Genomic DNA, 20,037 nt, shown 5'->3' on the forward strand with positions numbered 1-20,037 from the left:
TCCTACTCTGACATTTCCTTTTTCTCTTTCCAAATAAGTGCTACATATACATTCGTTTCTGATAGAAAAAAATTTATGTATGTTAACATCATGGTAAAAATTAAAAGTAGAAACAGTTCATTTTCATTTAAGATAATTCCTGAGATTTTAGAGGCTATTAGTGAGAGCAGTAAGAACTAGAGTCATTGAATTGTTATACCCCTAATAAAAATTTACAATCTATTAAATATAAAATTTCTGACATTTTTAGTTAACTAAAGGAACCTTTTGAATTCTGTAATTTAACGATTATTCGCTTTTCATCGAGAAAAACAGGGCAAATACCAAAGTACCATCTATTTTTGTATTGAAGTGCTAAACATGAGGCACTATTTAACTGTGTAGGCTGTATGTAATACGTAAAGAAAGCTTATCAGTAAGTAAATATATTTTAGAAAATTTGCCATCAAAGTAGTTGAAAACTGAAAAGGTGTTCAAAATTTTTATGTGAGCAGCTTAAGAGAAAATACAAATTTGTGTGTGCTACAAAAGAGAAATACTATATTAATAATGTCACGTATAATTCCTATTCTTCAGTATACATACTTATAATTATTCCCTAGTATAAGAAACATGATCAAATTTTTCTACCCTTTAACTCAGAAAAATCTTTCAAAATAGAAACAGAATCTATTGAGACTAAGTCTATATACATGTAGACTGAGAACATACTTCATTCATTAGATAACAAATCAGGGGCTACTGCCATTTTATATAACCTGTTGAAAGTCTTTGACTGTGCTAATCACGTTCTCTTAACTAAATTAGAATATTACAGTGTCACTCTCAGTGCTGCAAAATGGTTCGAGTCTTACAAAACTAACAGGAAACAGAGAATGTCGTTGCGAAATACCTATGGAGTAAGAAATCAGTCTCCATTTGATTGGAAATTAATTACATTTGTTGCTCCTCAAGATTCCATCTTGGGTCCGTTGCTTTTCATTGTGTTCTTTAATGACTTTTCGTCTGTTACACTGCCAGATACTAAGTTTGTTTTGTTTACAGCAATACAAACATTGCAATAAATAGCAAGTCAAGTACAGATTTAGAAATGGCTGCTAATCAAATTTTCACTTACATTAATAAATGGTTTAAAGCTAATTCACTGTCATTAAGCTCTGAAAAACCCACTACATGGAGTTCAGAACCCATAAGAGATTTTCTTCTAGCATGTGTATAACGTATAAAGACATGCAGATAGAAACGGTTGTCAGTGTTAAATTTCTGGGATCACAACTCGATAATAAATCAGTTGGGAAGGGCATGCCACAGAATTTCTGAAACGCCTAAACAAGTCTGTATTTCCAATGCGATTAATGTCAGGTGTAGGAAATATAAGTATAAAAAATTGCATACTTTGCTTACTTCCATTATGTTATGTCACATGGGGTCATATTCTTTGGTCACTCGTCACTGCGCAAAACTTTTTATAGCTCAAAAGCGTGCAGTGTGAGTCATTCGTGGAATAAATTCAAAAACATTATGTACAAACCTGGCAAGGAACTGGGTATTCTAACCACTGTTTCTTAGTATATTTAATCCTTATTGAAATTTATTGTAAATAATACGTTTCTATTTTTGGCCAACAGCTCAGCATAGAGTATCAATACTAGGAATAAGAACAATAAATAAAGACCACATACCTTAGTCCAAAAAGAGATCCAGTATTGAGGAACACTTGTTTTCAGTAAATTGGCAGCGGTCATCAAAAACCTAATTTTAGATAAACCACAGTTTGAACAGAGTTTGAAAGACTTTTTGGTAGGTAACGCTTACTATATAGAGCGATGTCTTAACAGGAACTGTAGACCAGATTAAGTAAAAATGTCTGTTAGATTTCAGTTTTGACTGCACTTGGTCACAACACTCAAGATTAGGTATTTTGTGTAAGATATATTAGCAGTTCCAGTTTACTGTAATGTATCCATTTATCTTGAACAGCTGCTGACAAATGATCAGGAAAGTATTATATTCAAATGTTCTATGTTCTGTTTCTTTTTTTTGTTATTATTTCTGACATATTCCACACCCACAAGAATCATCTCATATTTGGGTCTATGGAACGAAAACTGAATCTAATATAATCAATGATTAAATTTGGCGGTTCAATCAAGCGTACAAGAGAAACTGTTGGTGTAAAATATGTTCTTTGTTGATAAAGGCTCCTTTCACCACTAACTGCAGCTACACGGTGTGTCACAGGAGGAATGATAAATATTTAGGAATACGATAGGAACGATTACTGGAAGCGAAAGAAGTCGAACAAACATGGACGCTAAAATGCCTACCTTAAGAGCTATGAGCACTTCTTCATATCGATAATGTGAAACAAATCTCTGGTACTGCAAGCTCTTTGCTTCACATATTTTGGAAGGAGGTAGTACGGATCAAAACAATAAAAGATTGTCTAGTAAACATGGATTCTAAAATGCATACTGCTTCACAGTAGGAAAATGAAAAAGGGGTCATAGCTCTTCAGGTATGCACTTTAGAGCCGGTGTTTACTGTACATTATTTTCTTATCTTAGTTCATACCACCACTTCTCAAAAATATGGAAAGCAAAGACCTTGCAGTAGCAGAAATTTGTTTCGTAGTATCAGAGATAAAGGAGAGCTCATACTTGCTTACTCCTCGGCTCTACAGCCCTTGAAGGGCCTTGGCCTGCATCAAAACATCCTACCATTCTATCCGATCCAAGGCTTTCCGCCTCCATCCTCTAACACTCTGCTTTTTTATGTCTTCTTCAACTCCATCCACCTATCTCTTTCTGGGGCGTCCCCTCCGCCGTCTACCTCCAGCCTTGCCATAAAAAATTCTCTTCCATGCTCTGTCTTCTTCCATTCTCACCACGTGCCCTGCCCACCGCAGTCTTCTTATTTTAATGGTAGTGACAATCTCACCGCAGTCTTCTTATTTTAATGGTAGTGACAATGTCAGATTCTTCAAAAAGGTGTTTTAGTTCTGCATTCGTACGAATGCGCCAACATTCTTGATCATATATTGGGCAATATATTTTAAGTAGCACTTTTCTCTCCCTAATGCTAAGGATCCTTTTCACATTTACATTCATGGTCCACGTTTCGGCACCGTAGATAACAACTGGTCTTATAATTGTATTGTAAATGAGGATTTTGGATTTTTGTGACAGAAGCGAACTCCTAAGCATGGGTAATGCGGCAAAGTAGCATCTGTCACCCGCTGCTATTCTGGCTTTCACCTCACTACCAATCTCATTTGTCTCAGTGATAGTCGACCCAAGGTATTTGAAGTCCCTCACCCTTTCAAACCCCCTGTCGGCTATCCTGAGATTTGGTAGGTTTTGTTGGTTGGTCATTGCCATATACCTGGTCTTTTCGACACTGACTGTCAGGCCAAATTCCCTTGCACCTTTCTTCAATTGTTGATAGGCTTCGCCTAGCACAGCAGTGTTTCATGCGAGTAATGCCACGTCGTCAGCGTAGGCTAGGTATTGTAGTGAACAATTTAAGAAGGCTCCTCCTTTATTTAACTCTATCTGACTTATGACTTTTTCTAGGCAAAGATTGAATAGCAATGAGGAGATATTGTCACCCTTTCTAAGTCCCTTCTTCACTTCCACTTCTCTGGAGATTCGCCCTGTATTTTTACTTTACAGTTGGTTTCGCTGAGGGTCATCATAGAAAGTTTGATGAGCTTCTTCGGTATTCCAGCCTCTTACATTACATTCCGCAATGACACTCTTGAGATACTATCATAGGCTTGTTTCAAGGCGATATAAAGCTGGTGTATGTTAATTTGATGTTTGTAACATGTTTCAAGTAGTATACGCAATGAGAATATCTGGTCAGTTGTTGACTTATTTCTTCAAAAGCCACTCTGATAGTCTCCAACTCTCTCTTCCACATATGGAGTAAGCCTCTTGGTTAGAATCTTGGAAAAAACCTTTATATGTAGTATTTAGCAGGGAGATTCCTCTATAGTCCTAGCAGTTTAATTTATCTCCTTTTTATGTATGGGGCACATTATAGCTGTTTTCCACTCCTTTGGCATGCTCTCCTCTTACTAGATATTCAGTATTGTTTTATGAATCGTTTTCCACAGCGTTTCCCCACCATATTTGAGAAGTTCGGCCTGGATCTGATCTTCTTCAGGCGGCTTATTATTTTTTTTTTTAAAGATATTAATGGCTTGCATCACTTCCCCCTGTGTAGGTTTTGGTGTTAAAACCTCTGGTCCACAGTAAGTTAGTTCCACCAGTTCCTCTCGCTCTAACCCTTCTACTTCTGGGTTCAGTAATTCTAGGAAGTATTCTGCCCACCTGTCAACAATTTTATTACTCTCCCCTATCAGATCCCCTTCTTTGTTCCTACACATATTCGTTCTGGCTTGGAACCCGGTATTTCCTTCTTTAATCTTTTGGTAAATTTCACGACTTTGCTTCCCTTCTTCGAACTGTTCAATTTCTTCCAGTTTTTTTTTCTTCTAGTGCTCTTTACTTCTGTCTGCAGACCCTCTTCACCATACGGCGCTTTTCATTATATTCATTCAGATTTGCTCGAGTTCTTCTCTGCAATAATTTCATTCGTGCTATATTACGTTCCTCAATTCTTCTCATACATTCTTCGTCAAACCAATCTTCCTTCCTTTGAGCCCGTTCATGTCCTAAAACCTCTCCAGCTGCCTCGAGGATTGTAGTCTTACATCGTTTCCACATTAGTTCTATATGTTCATTTGATGTGTCGGTATCATTCTTAATCCCCTCTTCTATTTTCGTCTGATATGCTCTCCGCATTTCTTCTAACTTCCGTTTCTTAATGTCAAACCTCTTTTGTTTGTGGCCTTTTTGTTTACAAAGAAGAGCTCATAGCTCTTAACATTTATTTTAAATTATTGTTCGTCTCATATCCCCGAGTACTGACCATTGCTTCTGGGAGACCCTGTGTGCAAAGTCAAGATGATTTGTTGCTTACTGTGCTACCGCCACTGAGGGTCACTTTTGCCGACTCGAAGCCCCAGCGGCCAACGACGAGGAGAGAGGCGGATTCCATGAAGCGAGAGCCCGAAACTGGACACTGGAGCCATTCTGCAACTACACCGAGGCTAGGCAGGAGGATACCCTCGCCTCGCTGAAGAATGGACAACGCACGAAGAGCTGGCGGACAAAGAGAAGCGTGCCGAAAACTGATGGACACCTGCAGCCACTACGACAGAGCGAAGATAAAACGTCAAGAACGCACACGCGGAGGCGTCTGAATCTTCTGGTTCAAATGGTTCAAATGGCTCTGAGCACTATGGGACTTAACATCTGTGGTCATCAGTCCCCTAGAACTTAGAACTACTTAAACCTAACTAACCTAAGGACAGCACACACATCCATGCCCGAGGCAGGATTCGAACCTGCGTCCGTAGGAGTCGCGCGGTTCCGGACTGCGCGCCTAGAATCGCTAGACCACCGCGGCCGGCTCTTCTGGTTCGCAGCAGCTGTTTTTACCTGCCTTAGAAAGCAAGAGCATGTCGAGAATTCCAGCACCGCGCAGGCTCTGGGAAGGAACGGACACAAAACACCAAGAATTCGCACAGGGAGTCGTGTCAAACTAAAGCACTGCGAAAAAAGTCAGTCAGCTTGAAAAAATGTTTTCTGAGCAGTCGGGACGTCCCTTATAAATCACGAACACCACCAGATTCTGAGACGTCACACAAACATGAGAGGGACCGATGACCATGGCAGTCTGGTCCCTTTAATCCCCCAAACCAACCAACCAACAAACATGAGACTAGACAGAGCAGAGGAAACCGTTACAAAGAAGCGTTGTGTGGTTGCTTTCACAACAACTTAGGAAAGCCAACACAGATCGTAACAAGAGACCAAAGCTGGGGACAGCCTTCACTGTGAAATCATGAGAAAGACGCTAATTATCGAGTCACACGACAGCCCACGCAAGACAGAAAATTTCCATCCTGCACTGGGAGACCTGACCATAAAACGGCCATCAGTCACTGGACAGCACTGCAAATTTTGTCCGCCAATGACAACGTCGAGGAAGAAGGAAAAATCGAGGAGTCCTTGAGCTTAGAGATGGATGAGTTGTGAAGGTGGAAAAGGGTGAGTCGGTGAGACAGCGTGGAAGCAAGAGGACACGAAGACTACTCTTTGGATCTCCAACATCCGCCTTCCGACCCCACGATAACGCTGCTTTGGCTACGGCAACACACGGCGACTTGGCAATTGAGACCCATCAGGGTCCTCGCTTCACACCGAGGAGAGCGGCCGACTCGCGCCACACAACTACGAGGTGACACGCCGTACCGACAGAGCGCCTGCCGCCGTCAACACCAAAAAGTAACGCCCATGAAGAATGATTAGATGATTCATCCCCCCCCCCCCTCCTTTCCCTTAATAGCTAGTAGTGTCCACTCCCAGTCAAATCGGCCCTGAGATATGTAATTTTTCTAAATGTGTGTAAAAGTTACTGAAAATACAGTCATTTCATGTTTTATTCATTTAAGCAATGGCTTCCATTTACTTATCAATCCCTTAATCTTATAACCTTTTGCTGTTTGAGTTTCCTTGTTTATTGAAGTCACACATCACCACTTAGTAGGGGACAATGTGATTAGTAATCTGTAGGTCAGTTTATGCAAGAGCTCGCTAAGAATACTCGATACATTACATTTTGGCGCCCAGCGTGGGGCAATCTCATTAGTCATCTACATGTCATTTGATGTGGGAGAGGAAAATATGTTAGTGATGGCTTTGTGCATTGCAGAGACAAAGAAACTGGTACAGTTGACTACACTACCGGCCATTAAAATTGCTACACCACGAAGATACGTGCTACAGACGCGAAATTTAACTGACAGGAAGAAGATGCTATGATATGCAAATGATTAGCTTTTCAGAGCATTCACACAAGGTTGGCGACACCTACAACAGATTTCTCATACACAAACAGCAGTTGACCGGCGGTGCCTGGTAAAACGTTGTTGTGATGCCTCTTGTAAGGAGGAGAAATGCGTACCATCACGTTTCCGACTTTGATAAAGGTCGAATTGTAGCCTATCGCGATTGCGGTTTATCGTATCGCGACATTGCTGCCTCGTGTTGGTCGAGATCCAATGACTGTTAGCAGAATATGGAATCGGTGGGTTCTGGAGGGTAATACAGAACGCCGTGCTGGATCCCAACGGCCTCGTATCACTAGCGGTCGAGATGACAGGCGTCTTATTCGCATGGCTGTAACGGATCGTGCAGCCACGTCTCGATCCCTGAGTCAACAGATGGGGACGTTTGCAACGAACAGTTCGACGACGTTTGCAGCAGCAGGGACTATCAGCTCGGAGACCATGGCTATGGTTACCCTCGACGCTGCATCACAAACAGGAGCGCCGGCGATGTTGTACTCAACGACGAAACTGGGTGCACGAATGGCAAAGCGTCATTTTTTCGGAAGAAACCAGGTTCCGTTTACTGCATCATGATGGTCGCATCCGTGTTTGGCGACATCGTGGTGAACGCACATTGGAAGAGTGTATTCGTCATCGCCATACTGGCGTATCACCCGGCGTGATGGTATGGCGCGCCATTGGTTACACGTCTCGGTCACCTCTTGTTCGCATTGACGGCACTTTGAACAGTGGAAGTTACATTTCAGATGTGTTACGACCCGTGGCTCTACCCTTCATTCAATCCCTGCGAAACCCTAAATTTCAGCAGGATAATGCACGACCGCATGTTGCAGGTCCTGTACGGGCCTTTCTGGATACAGAAAATGTTCGACTGCTGCCGTGGCCAGCACATTCTCCAGATCTCTCACCAATTGAAAACGTCTGGTCAATGGTGGCCAAGCAACTGGTTCGTCACAATACGCCAGTCACTATTCTTGATGAACTGTGGTACCGTGTTGGAGCTGGATGGGCAGCCGTACCTGTAGACGCCATCCAAGCTCTGTTTGAGTCAATGCCCAGGCGTATCAGAGGGGGTTGTTCTGGGTACTGATTTCTCAGGATCTATGCGCCCAAATTGCGTGAAAATGTAATCACATGTCAGTTCTAGCCTAATATATTTGTCCAATTAATACCGGTTTGTCATCTGCATTTCTTCTTGGTGTAGCAATTTTAATGGTCAGTAGTGTAATATCGTGTAGGGCTCCCGCGAGCATGCAGAAGTGCCGCAACATGAAGTGGCATGGACTCGACTGTCTGAAGTAGTGCTCGAGGGAATTGACAGCATTAATCCTGCAGGGCTGTCCATCATAAAAGGGGGGGGGGGTGGAGATCTCTTCTGAACACCACGTTGCGAAGCATCCCAGATGTGCTTAATAATGTACATATCCGGGAACTTTGGTGGCCAGAGGAAGTGTTTAAACTCAGAAGAGTGTTCCTAGAGCCACTCTGTAGCAATTTTGGACGTGCGGAGTGTCGCATTCTCCTCCTGTAATGAACAGTGGACATGAATGGATGCAGGTGATAAAACAGGATGATTACGTACGTAGCAGCTGTCAGAGTTGTATCTAAGCGTATCAGGGGTTCCTTATCACTCCAATTGCACACGCCCCACATCATTACAGAGCCTTCACCAGTTTGAACAGTGCCCTGATGAGTCCATGGATTCATGAGATTGTCTCCATACCTGTAGACGTCCATCCGCTAGATACAATTTGAAACGAGACTCGTCCGACCAGGCAACAATGTTCCTGTCAGGGAAAGTCCAGTGTCGGTGTTGACGGGCCCAGGCGAGGCGTAAAGCTTTGTGTCGTGTAGTCATCAATGGTAAACGAGTGGGCCTTAGGATCCGAAAGCCTATATGGATGATGTTTCGTTGAAAAGTTCGCACGCTGACACTTTTTGATGGCCCAGCATTGATATCTGCAGAAATTTGCGGAAGGGTTTGTACTTCTGTCACGTTGAACGATTCTCTTCAGTCAGCGTTGGTCCAGTCCTTGCAGGACCTTTTTCCGGCCGCAGCGATATCGGAGATTTGATGTTTTACCGCTTTCCTGATTTTCATGGTACACTCGTTAACAGTCGTACAGGAAAATCCCCACTTCATCGCTACCTCGGAGATGCTGTGTCCCATCGCTCGTGCGCCGACTATAACACCACGTTCAAACACACTTAAACCCTGATAACATGCCACTACAGCAGCAGTAACCGATCTAACAACTTCGCCGGACTCTTGTTGTCTTACATGGGCGTTGCCGACCGCAGTGCCGTATTCTACCTGTTTACATATCTCCTTATTTGAATACTCAAGCCTATACCAGTTTCTTTGGCGCTTCAGTGTAATATCAGATAATGAGCTTCGTGGAGAACTTCCAGCAAAAAGAATGGGCGCTGTGATAAAAAAATAGGGACGGGAAGGAAAATTTTACGTTTCAGGACAATATTTGATACTGAAGTCAGTGGCGGCTCGTAACCACACATTACTTCTGGTTTGCGGACACCCACATGTTTTTGCTTACATTATAGTATGCTTCCACGCTTGTCCATTTTCGCCACTAATAATTATACAGCCTGCGTACAGATTTTGTACTTGAGCGCCTCTGACGCCCCTCTCAGCTCAGTTTGACGCCTCAGGCGGCCGCTTGTGCCTTAAACCGGCTCTGATTATAGATTTTAATGAAGTTTTTAATCTTTCGCAGGTTGCCTGAAACCGACGAAGGCACTCCACTTCTGTTGCCTGCAGTCCCACGTACTTTTCAGCACCAGATCAACATGAAGTTCCACATCAAAGGACTGTCAGACCGGAAAGTAGTGGTGGACGTCCTGGCTGTTCTCTTCGGGATCGGAACATGGTTGGCGATCAACGGGATGTACGTCCAGTTACCACTGCTCGTCCAGACGCAGCCAGAAGGGTGGAACCTGCCCTCGTTCATTTCCATCATCGTACAAATTGCCAACATCGGGCCCATCCTGTACGGCTTGACGCAGAAGTTCCTCCCAGGCAAACTGCGGGACAGTTTCATTATTTACGGATTACTGGTAATGGGGACCATCGCTCTCTTGCTCATGGCTCTGCTGTACCAGGAGACGACGTACATCGGAGGTGAGAAGCGCAGTACGTCTCTACTGGTGCTGACGTTCTTCATTGCGCTCGTCGGCTGCACCAGCTCTGTGCTCTTCATGCCCTTCATGAGGAACTACAGAGAGACGTACCTCACCTCCTATTTCGTCGGCGAGGGCCTCAGTGGTTTCTTGCCGAGTGTGTTCGCCCTTATACAAGGTGTCGGAGGCAACCCGACCTGTGTCAACCAAACTGTCGTGAATACCACCAACCCAGACGAGTCTTATACGGTAGTCGCCCCCTACACGCCTCCTCCGAACTTCTCAACTACCGTTTTTATCTTCATTCTTTTCGCAGTCCTCGCCATTAGCACAATTTCTTTCGTGCTTCTAAATAATTTGAAAGTGTGCAAAGGTGAGAGAGTCAGATCGCAAAGAGAGCAGAAGGCGGAAAAGTCCGTTAAAGACTGCAGCGGAGAGGGCAGCGCTGGATCGGCAGCTAGCCAACGGTCAGACTTGCAAGAAGTGACTCGACTTCCACGACGCACGTACGTCTACTTGATGGTGCTGGTGTCGCTGGTGGCGGCTTTCGGGAACGGCGCGTTCCCCAGCATCCAGTCCTACTCGTGCCTGCCGTACGGGAACGTCGCCTACCACCTGGCGGTCAGCCTCTCCGCCATGGCGAACCCTCTGGCGTGTTTCCTGCAGTTCTTCCTGCCGAAGACGTCAGTGAGGACAATATCCGCGCTGTCAGTGGTCAGCGCCGCGTTCACCGTCTACATCGCTGTCACCGCGCTCATGAGCCCGTCTCCGCCCTTGGTCGGCCACGCGGGTGGAGAGTTCCTCGTGGTAAGCACTAGCCTCTACAACGCAGCGCCACTACCACTATAAACAGGGTTTAATAACTCCTGTGGAGTTTGGAAGGTGGGAGACGAGGTACTGGCAGAATTAAAGCTGTGAGGAGGGTCGTGAGTCGTGCTTGGGTAGCTCAGATGGTAGAGCACTTGGCCGCGAAAGGCAAAGGTCCCGAGTTCGAGTCGCGGTCTGGCACACACTTTTAATCTGCCAGGAACTTTCATATCAGCGCACACTCCGCTGCAGAGTGAAAATCTCATTCTGGCATATGAATCTACATATTCCAGTGAACCCTTGATCTTACTGTACGGTTTTATCCCTCCCATTCCCCACCATCTCTTCTACACGTGACCATCTCATTTCCTTCATGCCTCACGCTGTGTACTGTCAACTGATACCTTCTGTTAGTCAAGAGATGCCTTAATGATTCACTACTTCCAGATACTGTTTAGTGCCCCTTCATTAGTTGTTCTATCTACCCATCTAATGTTTATCATTCTTCTACTCGTAACACCAAATATATTCTCTGTTCTACCACCGAGCTGAGCACTACCGCAGGAGCAGGTTAGTGACCTCAGCTACATTTTTCTTCTGTTATCGGGCCTCCATCCTCCCCAAAAGTGGCTTTTTTGGCTGGCAATAACGCCATACGAAAGAGTCAACTACTTCTACGAGAGTTTCCCAGAAAGTGATGCACCGCATTTTTTTTCTTCAACAGTTTTTTATTGAACATAATGAGAATTACACACACTAAAGAATGGTGTTTTATCCATGCACCCTATTTTTTCACGTAAGCTCATTCCGTTCTAAGACCTTTCTCCAGCGCGAAACAACGGCGTGTATGCCCTGTCGGTACCAACCCTTTTCCTGGTGGCTCCGCCAGTGCTTCACTGTGTGAATTACCTCCTCGTCGTCCTCAAAATGTCTTCCACAAATGGCATCCTTTAATGGCCCAAACAAATGGAAGACCGAGGAGGCTAGGTCAGGTGTGACAGCCGTGGACGGTCTCCCAGACCGCTGCAAATCATGGAGCTCCGCTGAACGCCTTCTGATGAACTCACGCTCCGTGCCCGGCGACTTACTATACTTCTGTCGACAGTAGATTCTCCATAGACTTTGCACAAGCGTTTGTGAATATTCCCCACAGCTTCTTTCTCAGCAGTGAGAAATTCAGTGACGGCACGTTGCTTGTACCGTACGTCACCTACAGACGCCGTTTTGAAACTGTCTTGCAACTACGCAATCTGTCGGAAGTGACGGAAACTTAGCGCAAAAAAAATGGTTCAGATGGCTCTGAGCACTATGGGACTTAACTTCTGAGGTCATCAGTCCCCTAGAACTTAGAACTTTTTAAACCTAACTAACCTAAGGACATCACACACACCCATGCCCGAGACAGGATTCGAACCTGCGACCGTAGCGGTCGTGCGGTTCCAGACTGTAGCGCCTAGAACCGCTCGGCCATCACGGCCGGAAAACTTAGCGCACTCACTCAGGAGACTTCATATAATACATATGTAACGTTTCGCATTCGTAGCATTGCTATCGCCTAAGAAAAGAAATGCCGTGCATTACTTTCTGACCAAGTCTCGTATATGTGGTGTCAGTTCTTTCAGACGGTTTCGGAAGAACGGACACCAAATATGTGTGAGACGGCCAATGTTCTCTACAGTGCCGATGCACATTAGGCTTGAACTCTCACGAGAATCAGCGAAATGCTGCGAGTAATGATAAAAATCGGCAAGGAGTACTACACTCCTGGAAATTGAAATAAGAACACCGTGAATTCATTGTCCCAGGAAGGGGAAACTTTATTGACATATTCCTGGGGTCAGATACATCACATGATCACACTGACAGAACCACAGGCACATAGACACAGGCAACAGAGCATGCACAATGTCGGCACTAGTACAGTGTATATCCACCTTTCGCAGCAATGCAGGCTGCTATTCTCCCATGGAGACGATCGTAGAGATGCTGGATGTAGTCCTGTGGAACGGCTTGCCATGCCATTTCCACATGGCGCCTCAGTTGGACCAGCGTTCGTGCTGGACGTGCAGACCGCGTGAGACGACGCTTCATCCGGTCCCAAACATGCTCAATGGGGGACAGATCCGGAGACCTTGCTGGCCAGGGTAGTTGACTTACACCTTCTAGAGCACGTTGGGTGGCACGGGATACATGCGGACGTGCATTGTCCTGTTGGAACAGCAAGTTCCCTTGCCGGTCTAGGAATGGTAGAACGATGGGTTCGATGACGGTTTGGATGTACCGTGCACTATTCAGTGTCCCCTCGACGATCACCAGTGGTGTACGGCCAGTGTAGGAGATCGCTCCCCACACCATGATGCCGGGTGTTGGCCCTGTGTGCCTCGGTCGTATGCAGTCCTGATTGTGGCGCTCACCTGCACGGCGCCAAACACGCATACGACCATCATTGGCACCAAGGCAGAAGCGACTCTCATCGCTGAAGACGACACGTCTCCATTCGTCCCTCCATTCACGCCTGTCGCGACACCACTGGAGGCGGGCTGCACGATGTTGGGGCGTGAGCGGAAGACGGCCTAACGGTGTGCGGGACCGTAGCCCAGCTTCATGGAGACGGTTGCGAATGGTCCTCGCCGATACCCCAGGAGCAACAGTGTCCCTAATTTGCTGGGAAGTGGCGGTGCGGTCCCCTACGGCACTGCGAAGGATCCTACGGTCTTGGCGTGCATCCGTGCGTCGCTGCGGTCCGGTCCCAGGTCGACGGGCACGTGCACCTTCCGCCGACCACTGGCGACAACATCAATGTACTGTGGAGACCTCACGCCCCACGTGTTGAGCAATTCGGCGGTACGTCCACCCGGCCTCCCGCATGCCCACTATACGCCCTCGCTCAAAGTCCGTCAACTGCACATACGGCTCACGTCCACGCTGTCGCGGCATGCTACCAGTGTTAAAGACTGCGATGGAGCTCCGTATGCCACGGCAAACTGGCTGACACTGACGGCGGCGGTGCACAAATGCTGCGCAGCTAGCGCCATTCGACGGCCAACACCGCGGTTCCTGATGTGTCCGCTGTGCCGTGCGTGTGATCATTGCTTGTACAGCCCTCTCGCAGTGTCCGGAGCAAGTATGGTGGGTCTGACACACCGGTGTCAATGTGTTCTTTTTTCCATTTCCAGGAGTGTATATTAGCAGTGTGTGGATAAGCTGAAGATTTGGATCTAATGGGAGACGTGCTAGGGTAGTCTGTGCGGGTACAATAACCATTGTCTCCGGAGGACTATATGCCTGCAGGGTAGCTCAGCGTACCCAAGTAAAAAAAAAAGAAAAATGTGTGAAGGGGTCAACGATGAAATCGAACGGATGTCGTGTGATGTCCGCCCCGACCAAATGCAACGAACAACAACGAACAAAATGGGAAAAAGTCTCGCTACAGAATAAATTTAAAAGAAATGGTCAGAAGACCTGCCTAGTAAGCAGGAAACCCGGGTTCAACTACCGGTCCGGCACAAATTTTCAACGTTTACAATTGATTCCAATCAATGCCTGCTTGCACCCAATGTCTGTGATTCCTTTGTGCCTTGAGTCAACTGCTTGTCGCCAGTGCATAAGTCGTGGACCATAAACAACCGCTTCTAGCTGATTTGGATGAGACAATCCTGTAAACATAACTAAACCTTGTAGTACATACAAGAGAAAGTAAAACCAAAATGAAATTAAGCAAAATCTAGATCTTGCTCCCACTTTAAGGAAAATGAATGAATCAGTTTTGTTCCCAAGGGCTGGCATAGTCATGGTCTTGGGAAAGTCGAGTATTAAGCAAAATCTGCAAATATTTGTTATATTTGGTGCTGACATAATTCTTGTATTGGTAGCGCTCCTCCAACAAACACAGTCACCTAAGAGGGTAGCCGTCTTTGAACTCAGGAATAATAGGTGACTTCCGTGTTTTCTTTACAAATAAAATAATAAGTAATGTTAAATTTGTCGTCATAGTTTTATTGCTTACACTTACTTCTTCAAGAAATCATTTTTAAGTCCACATCGGACGCTCTCTGTTGCCGCTGCACCAAGTGGAAGGACCCCCTGCAGCCGGAACATCAGTCTTCGACGGGAATTCCCGTAGCGCCTCTGTTGTACATGTAACAAAATAATTTTGTATAAGTCATTTTCAATATATTTTTATCAGCGTACGTAGGATAATTGAGAAATAGTAAATTCTAACGAAATGATGACGTGTTGAAACCAATTTCATTTTCTACTCGCAAGCAATAAACAAGGGCGTGCATTGTAAATAGGCTTTTAAATCATGGGAATTTAATTTAGAATTCTAGCATCAGATTTCGATCAAAATCGTGTGTCCCTTCTCGCGTTATGTTTCCAGCCAATTTGAAAAATGCGAATTCTAGAAAAACGCGTTTAAAGTTTTGGGTTAAAATTTTTGTAATTGGGTTAAACATACCTCTAGTCAGCGTCCATGGACCATACAGCAGTCCTTCCAGATCCAAGACGAGGTCCTTCTCAATCTTCTTTGTGGCCATGGTGGTCCTGCGGGCCTCTTTGGCAGCTTATGGCATCCGCTGCGCTGCTCGCTCGATACGCTTTTTGTCCGCTTTTGTGCTGAAATTGTAACACGCTGGTCCAGTCTCAAGTGCAAGCACGTTCATAATTTCCATGATGCGTGTGAGGCGGTCGTTGAAATAACATGCTGCCATACTGGACGCGATGTCGACTATCTTTTTCCCGTTGTAAATGCTCTTCGGAGACACTTTTACGCAAATCGCCTTGTAGTCGATAACGGATTTTCTGGTGAACAAGGGATGAACGCAGACAGCCCAGAGAACATTTTAAGCCTAAAAAATCAATTTTCTGTATTTTAAATTTTTTTAGACCACAACTAGGCTGATTGTAGTAACAATTTGTAAATCTATTCTGACGCAGTTAATGCCTGTCCAACAGCCACAATTAATAACAATAACACCCGCGGTAGCGCAGTGAATAGCGTAACAGACTAATAGTGAGGTTTTGAAGTGTTGGTGGTTCGCGTCCCACTATAACCAAATTTTGACTGGAATACTCTCTTTCAAATTTTGAAGATGGCAGGGAGCGAAAGGCTATTTACAACTTGTACAGAAACCAGATGGCGGGTATAAGAGTCGAAAGGCACGAAAGGGAAGCGGTGGTTGGAAAGGGAGTGAGACAGGGTTGTAGCTTCTCCCCGACGTCCTTCAATCTGTATATTGAGCAAGCAGTAAAGGAAACAAAAGAAAAATTTGGAGTAGGTATTAAAATCCAGGGAGAGAAACAAAAACCTTGACATTTATCAATGACAATGTAATTCTGTGAGACGCAGAAAATGACTTGGAAAAGCAGTTTAACAGAATGGACAGTGTCTTGAAACGAGGATATAAGACGAACATCAACAAAAACAAAACAAGGATAATGGAGTGTAGTCGAATTAAATTAGGTGATGCTGATGGAATTACATTAGGAAATGAGACACTTAAAGTAGTAAATGTATTTTGCTATTTGGAGAGCAAAATAACTGATGATGGTTGAAGTAGAGAGGATATAAAATGTAGACTGGCCATGGCAAGAAAAGAGTTTCTGAAGAAAAGAAATTTGCTAACATCGAATATGGATTTAAGTGTTTGTGTGGGAATGTAGCGATGTATAGAAGTGAAACATCGACGATAAACAGTTTAGACATGGAGAGAAATGTGGTGCTACAGAAGAGTGCTGAAGATTAGATAGGTAGATCACGTAGCTAATGAGGAGGTAATGAATAGAATTGGAGAGAAGATGAATTTGTTGCACAGCTGGACTAGAAGAGGGGATCGTTTGAAAGGACACGTTCTGAGGCATCAAGGGATTACAAGTTTATTATTGGAGGGAAGCGTGGAGGGTAAAAATTGTAGAGAGAGGCCAAGAGATGAATATACTAAGCAAATTCAGAAGGATGTAGGAAGCAGTAGTTACTCAGAGAAGAGGCTTGCACAGGATAGAGTGACATGAAGAGCTGCATCAAACCAGTCTTTGGACTAAGACCACAACATCAGCAACATCTCTAGTATTTAAATTAAATTCTTACGGCAACTTTCCTAGAAGTTATTTGGTGCCCAGTGACAGATGATATATTGCGAGACAGACTTTTACTGGACTGATGTAGCGTATGTCGTCATCAAGTTCTGACAGGTCCGCAGGAAGCGTCAAGTAACTCGAGCAGTGATGCTGCGGAACCTGCGTGAAGATGGTGGCTGGACTGCGCCGGCCTGCTGAGCACGCACCTACCTACAAAGGCTCCAACTGATAGTTATTGCAAAGAGAATGAAAGTACTGACCAAGCTCTGAGCAGTCGGTGAAGGACCTTACATCTGGCCTAGCAGTGAAGTGTTCACACTACAATTCCTCCTTAGCAAAAATGGCTCTGAGCACTATGGGACTTAACTTCTGTGGTCATCAGTCCCCTAGAACTTAGAACTACTTAAACCTAACTAACCTAAGGACATCACACACATCCATGCCCGAGGCAGGATTCGAACCTGCGACCGTAGCAGTCGCGCGGTTCCGGACTGAGCGCCTTAACCGCGAGACCACCGCGGCCGGCCCTCCTTATCATTCTGCAACATTCGCTCTGGATGCGTCCTTACATTTGATTTTCCAGTTGACATTATTTGTTGTCCAATCTAATTATTTGTTAGAAAATTTTGTTTCTGTTGTTTAACACCTTCTTTACTTACACTGAAAGAAGTACACACATTTGCCAATAATGTTCCTGTCTAAAATCGTTCTTGTAAAATACTGAGAAATATGTCGTTTGCTGAAATCCGGAGAACTTCATATTCTGTCGAGTCTTCATTTTATCATGTATCCCCGTTGTACACCTTCAGATGAAAACATGCGCTCTGTGCCTATCCGTCCCACTCGGACATAAAATGGTGCTTGGGGTTTTCGTTCCAGTGTCACTGTGTGACAAGTTTCTCTTTGTCTCTGTTTTGTTCCATGCAGCTTTAGTTTCTCTCCGGCCAACAAATTAAGAGCTTCTACAACAAGATCGCACAGCGTTGTGGGCACTGGACAACTCTGACGAACGACCTTCTCGAGTGGCAATGGAGCCGACAGCTGTCCGTTGATGTTAAAACTGAAATGAGCGTCGGAAACACAGTTTCGAATCAGGCGCATAAAATGGAGATTTAACTCCATTTTATTCAACTTGTTAACTAAATACCGATGAATAATGGTCTCAAAAGCCTTATCAAAGTCAAGGAAGTCCAAGACAAATTATCATTTTGATAACCATGTTAAACTGAGTACGTTACTATATTCCGTGGATGTGTCCAGCAAAAAATGACTAACCAATTTACGGTAACTGGTTGATAAGAACCGATTTATTTAGAGAGTTCAGAGTGTATCATGTTGTTCATGGGCCGGCCGCAGTGACCGAGCGGTTCTAGGCGCTTCAGTCTGGAACCATGCGACCTCTACGGTCGCAGGTTCGAACCCTGCCTCGGGCATGGATGTGTGTGATTTCCTTAGGTTAGTTAGGTTTAAGTAGTTCTAAGTTCTAGGGGACTGATGACCTCAGATGTTAAGTCCCATAGTGCTCAGAGCCATTTGAACCAGTTTTTTGCTCTTCATGAGTCGCGTCATGAATTTACAGTCTGCGTTTAAAGTTGTTATATTTACAGAGTCCTGTAAACCTCGAGAATTTGATTTCTTAGATATCAGAACAGTGCTAATAGTTCTGTGAATCGCAGTAGAAATCTGTTATTTTTCCACAATTTATGACATATCTTTTTGAGCTCAACTCGTATTAGATCGCAAAAAGAAGCACAGAAAAGAATCGAGAGCTCATTAAAGCCCGGGAACTAATTTTAAAATAGCATTCTGAATGAAGTTTTGTTTTCCTAATTTGTAATTTTTTTCCGTTATAACTGAATTCATAAAGAGTGATATTGTCTTCAGGAAGAATTCCGGCGTTAAATAGCTGTGCAGCAGTAGATTAAGGGGCCATTCGACTTCAGCATAGACTTTCATATAATATTGACTTGAGTTACGTTTCTGTTGACTTCTTCTTTTATAATTTCCTATTTCAAATGTGATGTATAATAGTTTTATAAGTGTAATACTGCTGTTGTGTACACAAAGAAAGAGGACGAAACATCTCCACGAGGGCCCACCTCCAGATAGTGTTGCATGGCCCGCGGTCTCAGCTACGTAGCATGAAAGCTGCGCGGTGCAAGTCGATGATTCCGGCTTAGTGGACTGAATGGAGCACCACGGCCAGCTCAAAACTTTGAAGAACGCAGGGCTGGCAGGTTGCTTTAAGATAGTAATTTTATTCTGAAACGTTGAATTTTGATAATTAGGCTTTAGTTGATCGGACCTGCAGTATAGATTACTTAAACGAGTGAAATGGTATTCTGTGAATGGCTTTCTCTCTTACGAACTGGAAGACACTTTTTTTTAAAACTGCAGCTTCACATACAGCTTCTGTAACGCAGCCGTAGAGGACTACCTCAGTTGTAGGAAACGAGATTTTGAAGACGTAGTGTTATACTTCTGCCACACGGCAATACGTTTCTCATGAGTAATTGGCCTCCTTCATTAAGGCGGATGCCTGTGCCATCCTTGGCTCTTTTGTTTACCATTGTTTCATAACCAACTATATTAAAAATTCGAGTAGTTATTATTTCATTAAATATAGCAACGTCTGGAGTACAAAATACTTTTTACATCGTACATCTATAGCCTGATGAAGTTATTGTTGTTGTTATCATCTTCAGTCCAAAGACTGATTTGATGCACTCTGCACGCTAATATATACTGGGAAAGTCTCTTCATCTCTGCAAAACTACTCTAACGTACATTCACTTGAATCTGCTTACAGTAATCAAGACTTAGTCTCACTCTACTTTTATAACCCCTCACATACCACTGCCACTCCATTACTAAATTAATTATTTCCTGACACTTCAACTGTCCACATTGAGGTATATCAACAACACCTGTCGGCAGCTGAGGGTTTCGGTCAGTCGTCATTTACTTCAGGAGGTGTCCAACAACCTACTCATTCTTTTAGTTAAGCTGTACCATACGTTTCATTTCTCTCCAGTTTAATGCAGTACCTCTTCTTTAGTTATCCTTGCTGATCGTCAGCATTATCAAGT

The 20,037-nt window shown here is 44.3% G+C and overlaps 1 protein-coding gene across 1 annotated transcript in view; it reads left to right on the forward strand.

The window, feature by feature from the left end:
* Positions 1–20,037, forward strand: part of LOC124798349 (solute carrier family 52, riboflavin transporter, member 3-A-like) — a 113,034-nt gene that overhangs the window by 42,230 nt on the left and 50,767 nt on the right. The window contains exon 2 of the mRNA XM_047261707.1: positions 9,661–10,870. Within this exon, the coding sequence (XP_047117663.1) occupies positions 9,661–10,870 (1,210 nt within the window). The remainder of the gene's footprint in view (positions 1–9,660; positions 10,871–20,037) is intronic.

The sequence above is a fragment of the Schistocerca piceifrons genome, chromosome 5 (genome assembly GCF_021461385.2).
Source record: "Schistocerca piceifrons isolate TAMUIC-IGC-003096 chromosome 5, iqSchPice1.1, whole genome shotgun sequence".
NCBI lineage: Eukaryota > Metazoa > Arthropoda > Insecta > Orthoptera > Acrididae > Schistocerca > Schistocerca piceifrons.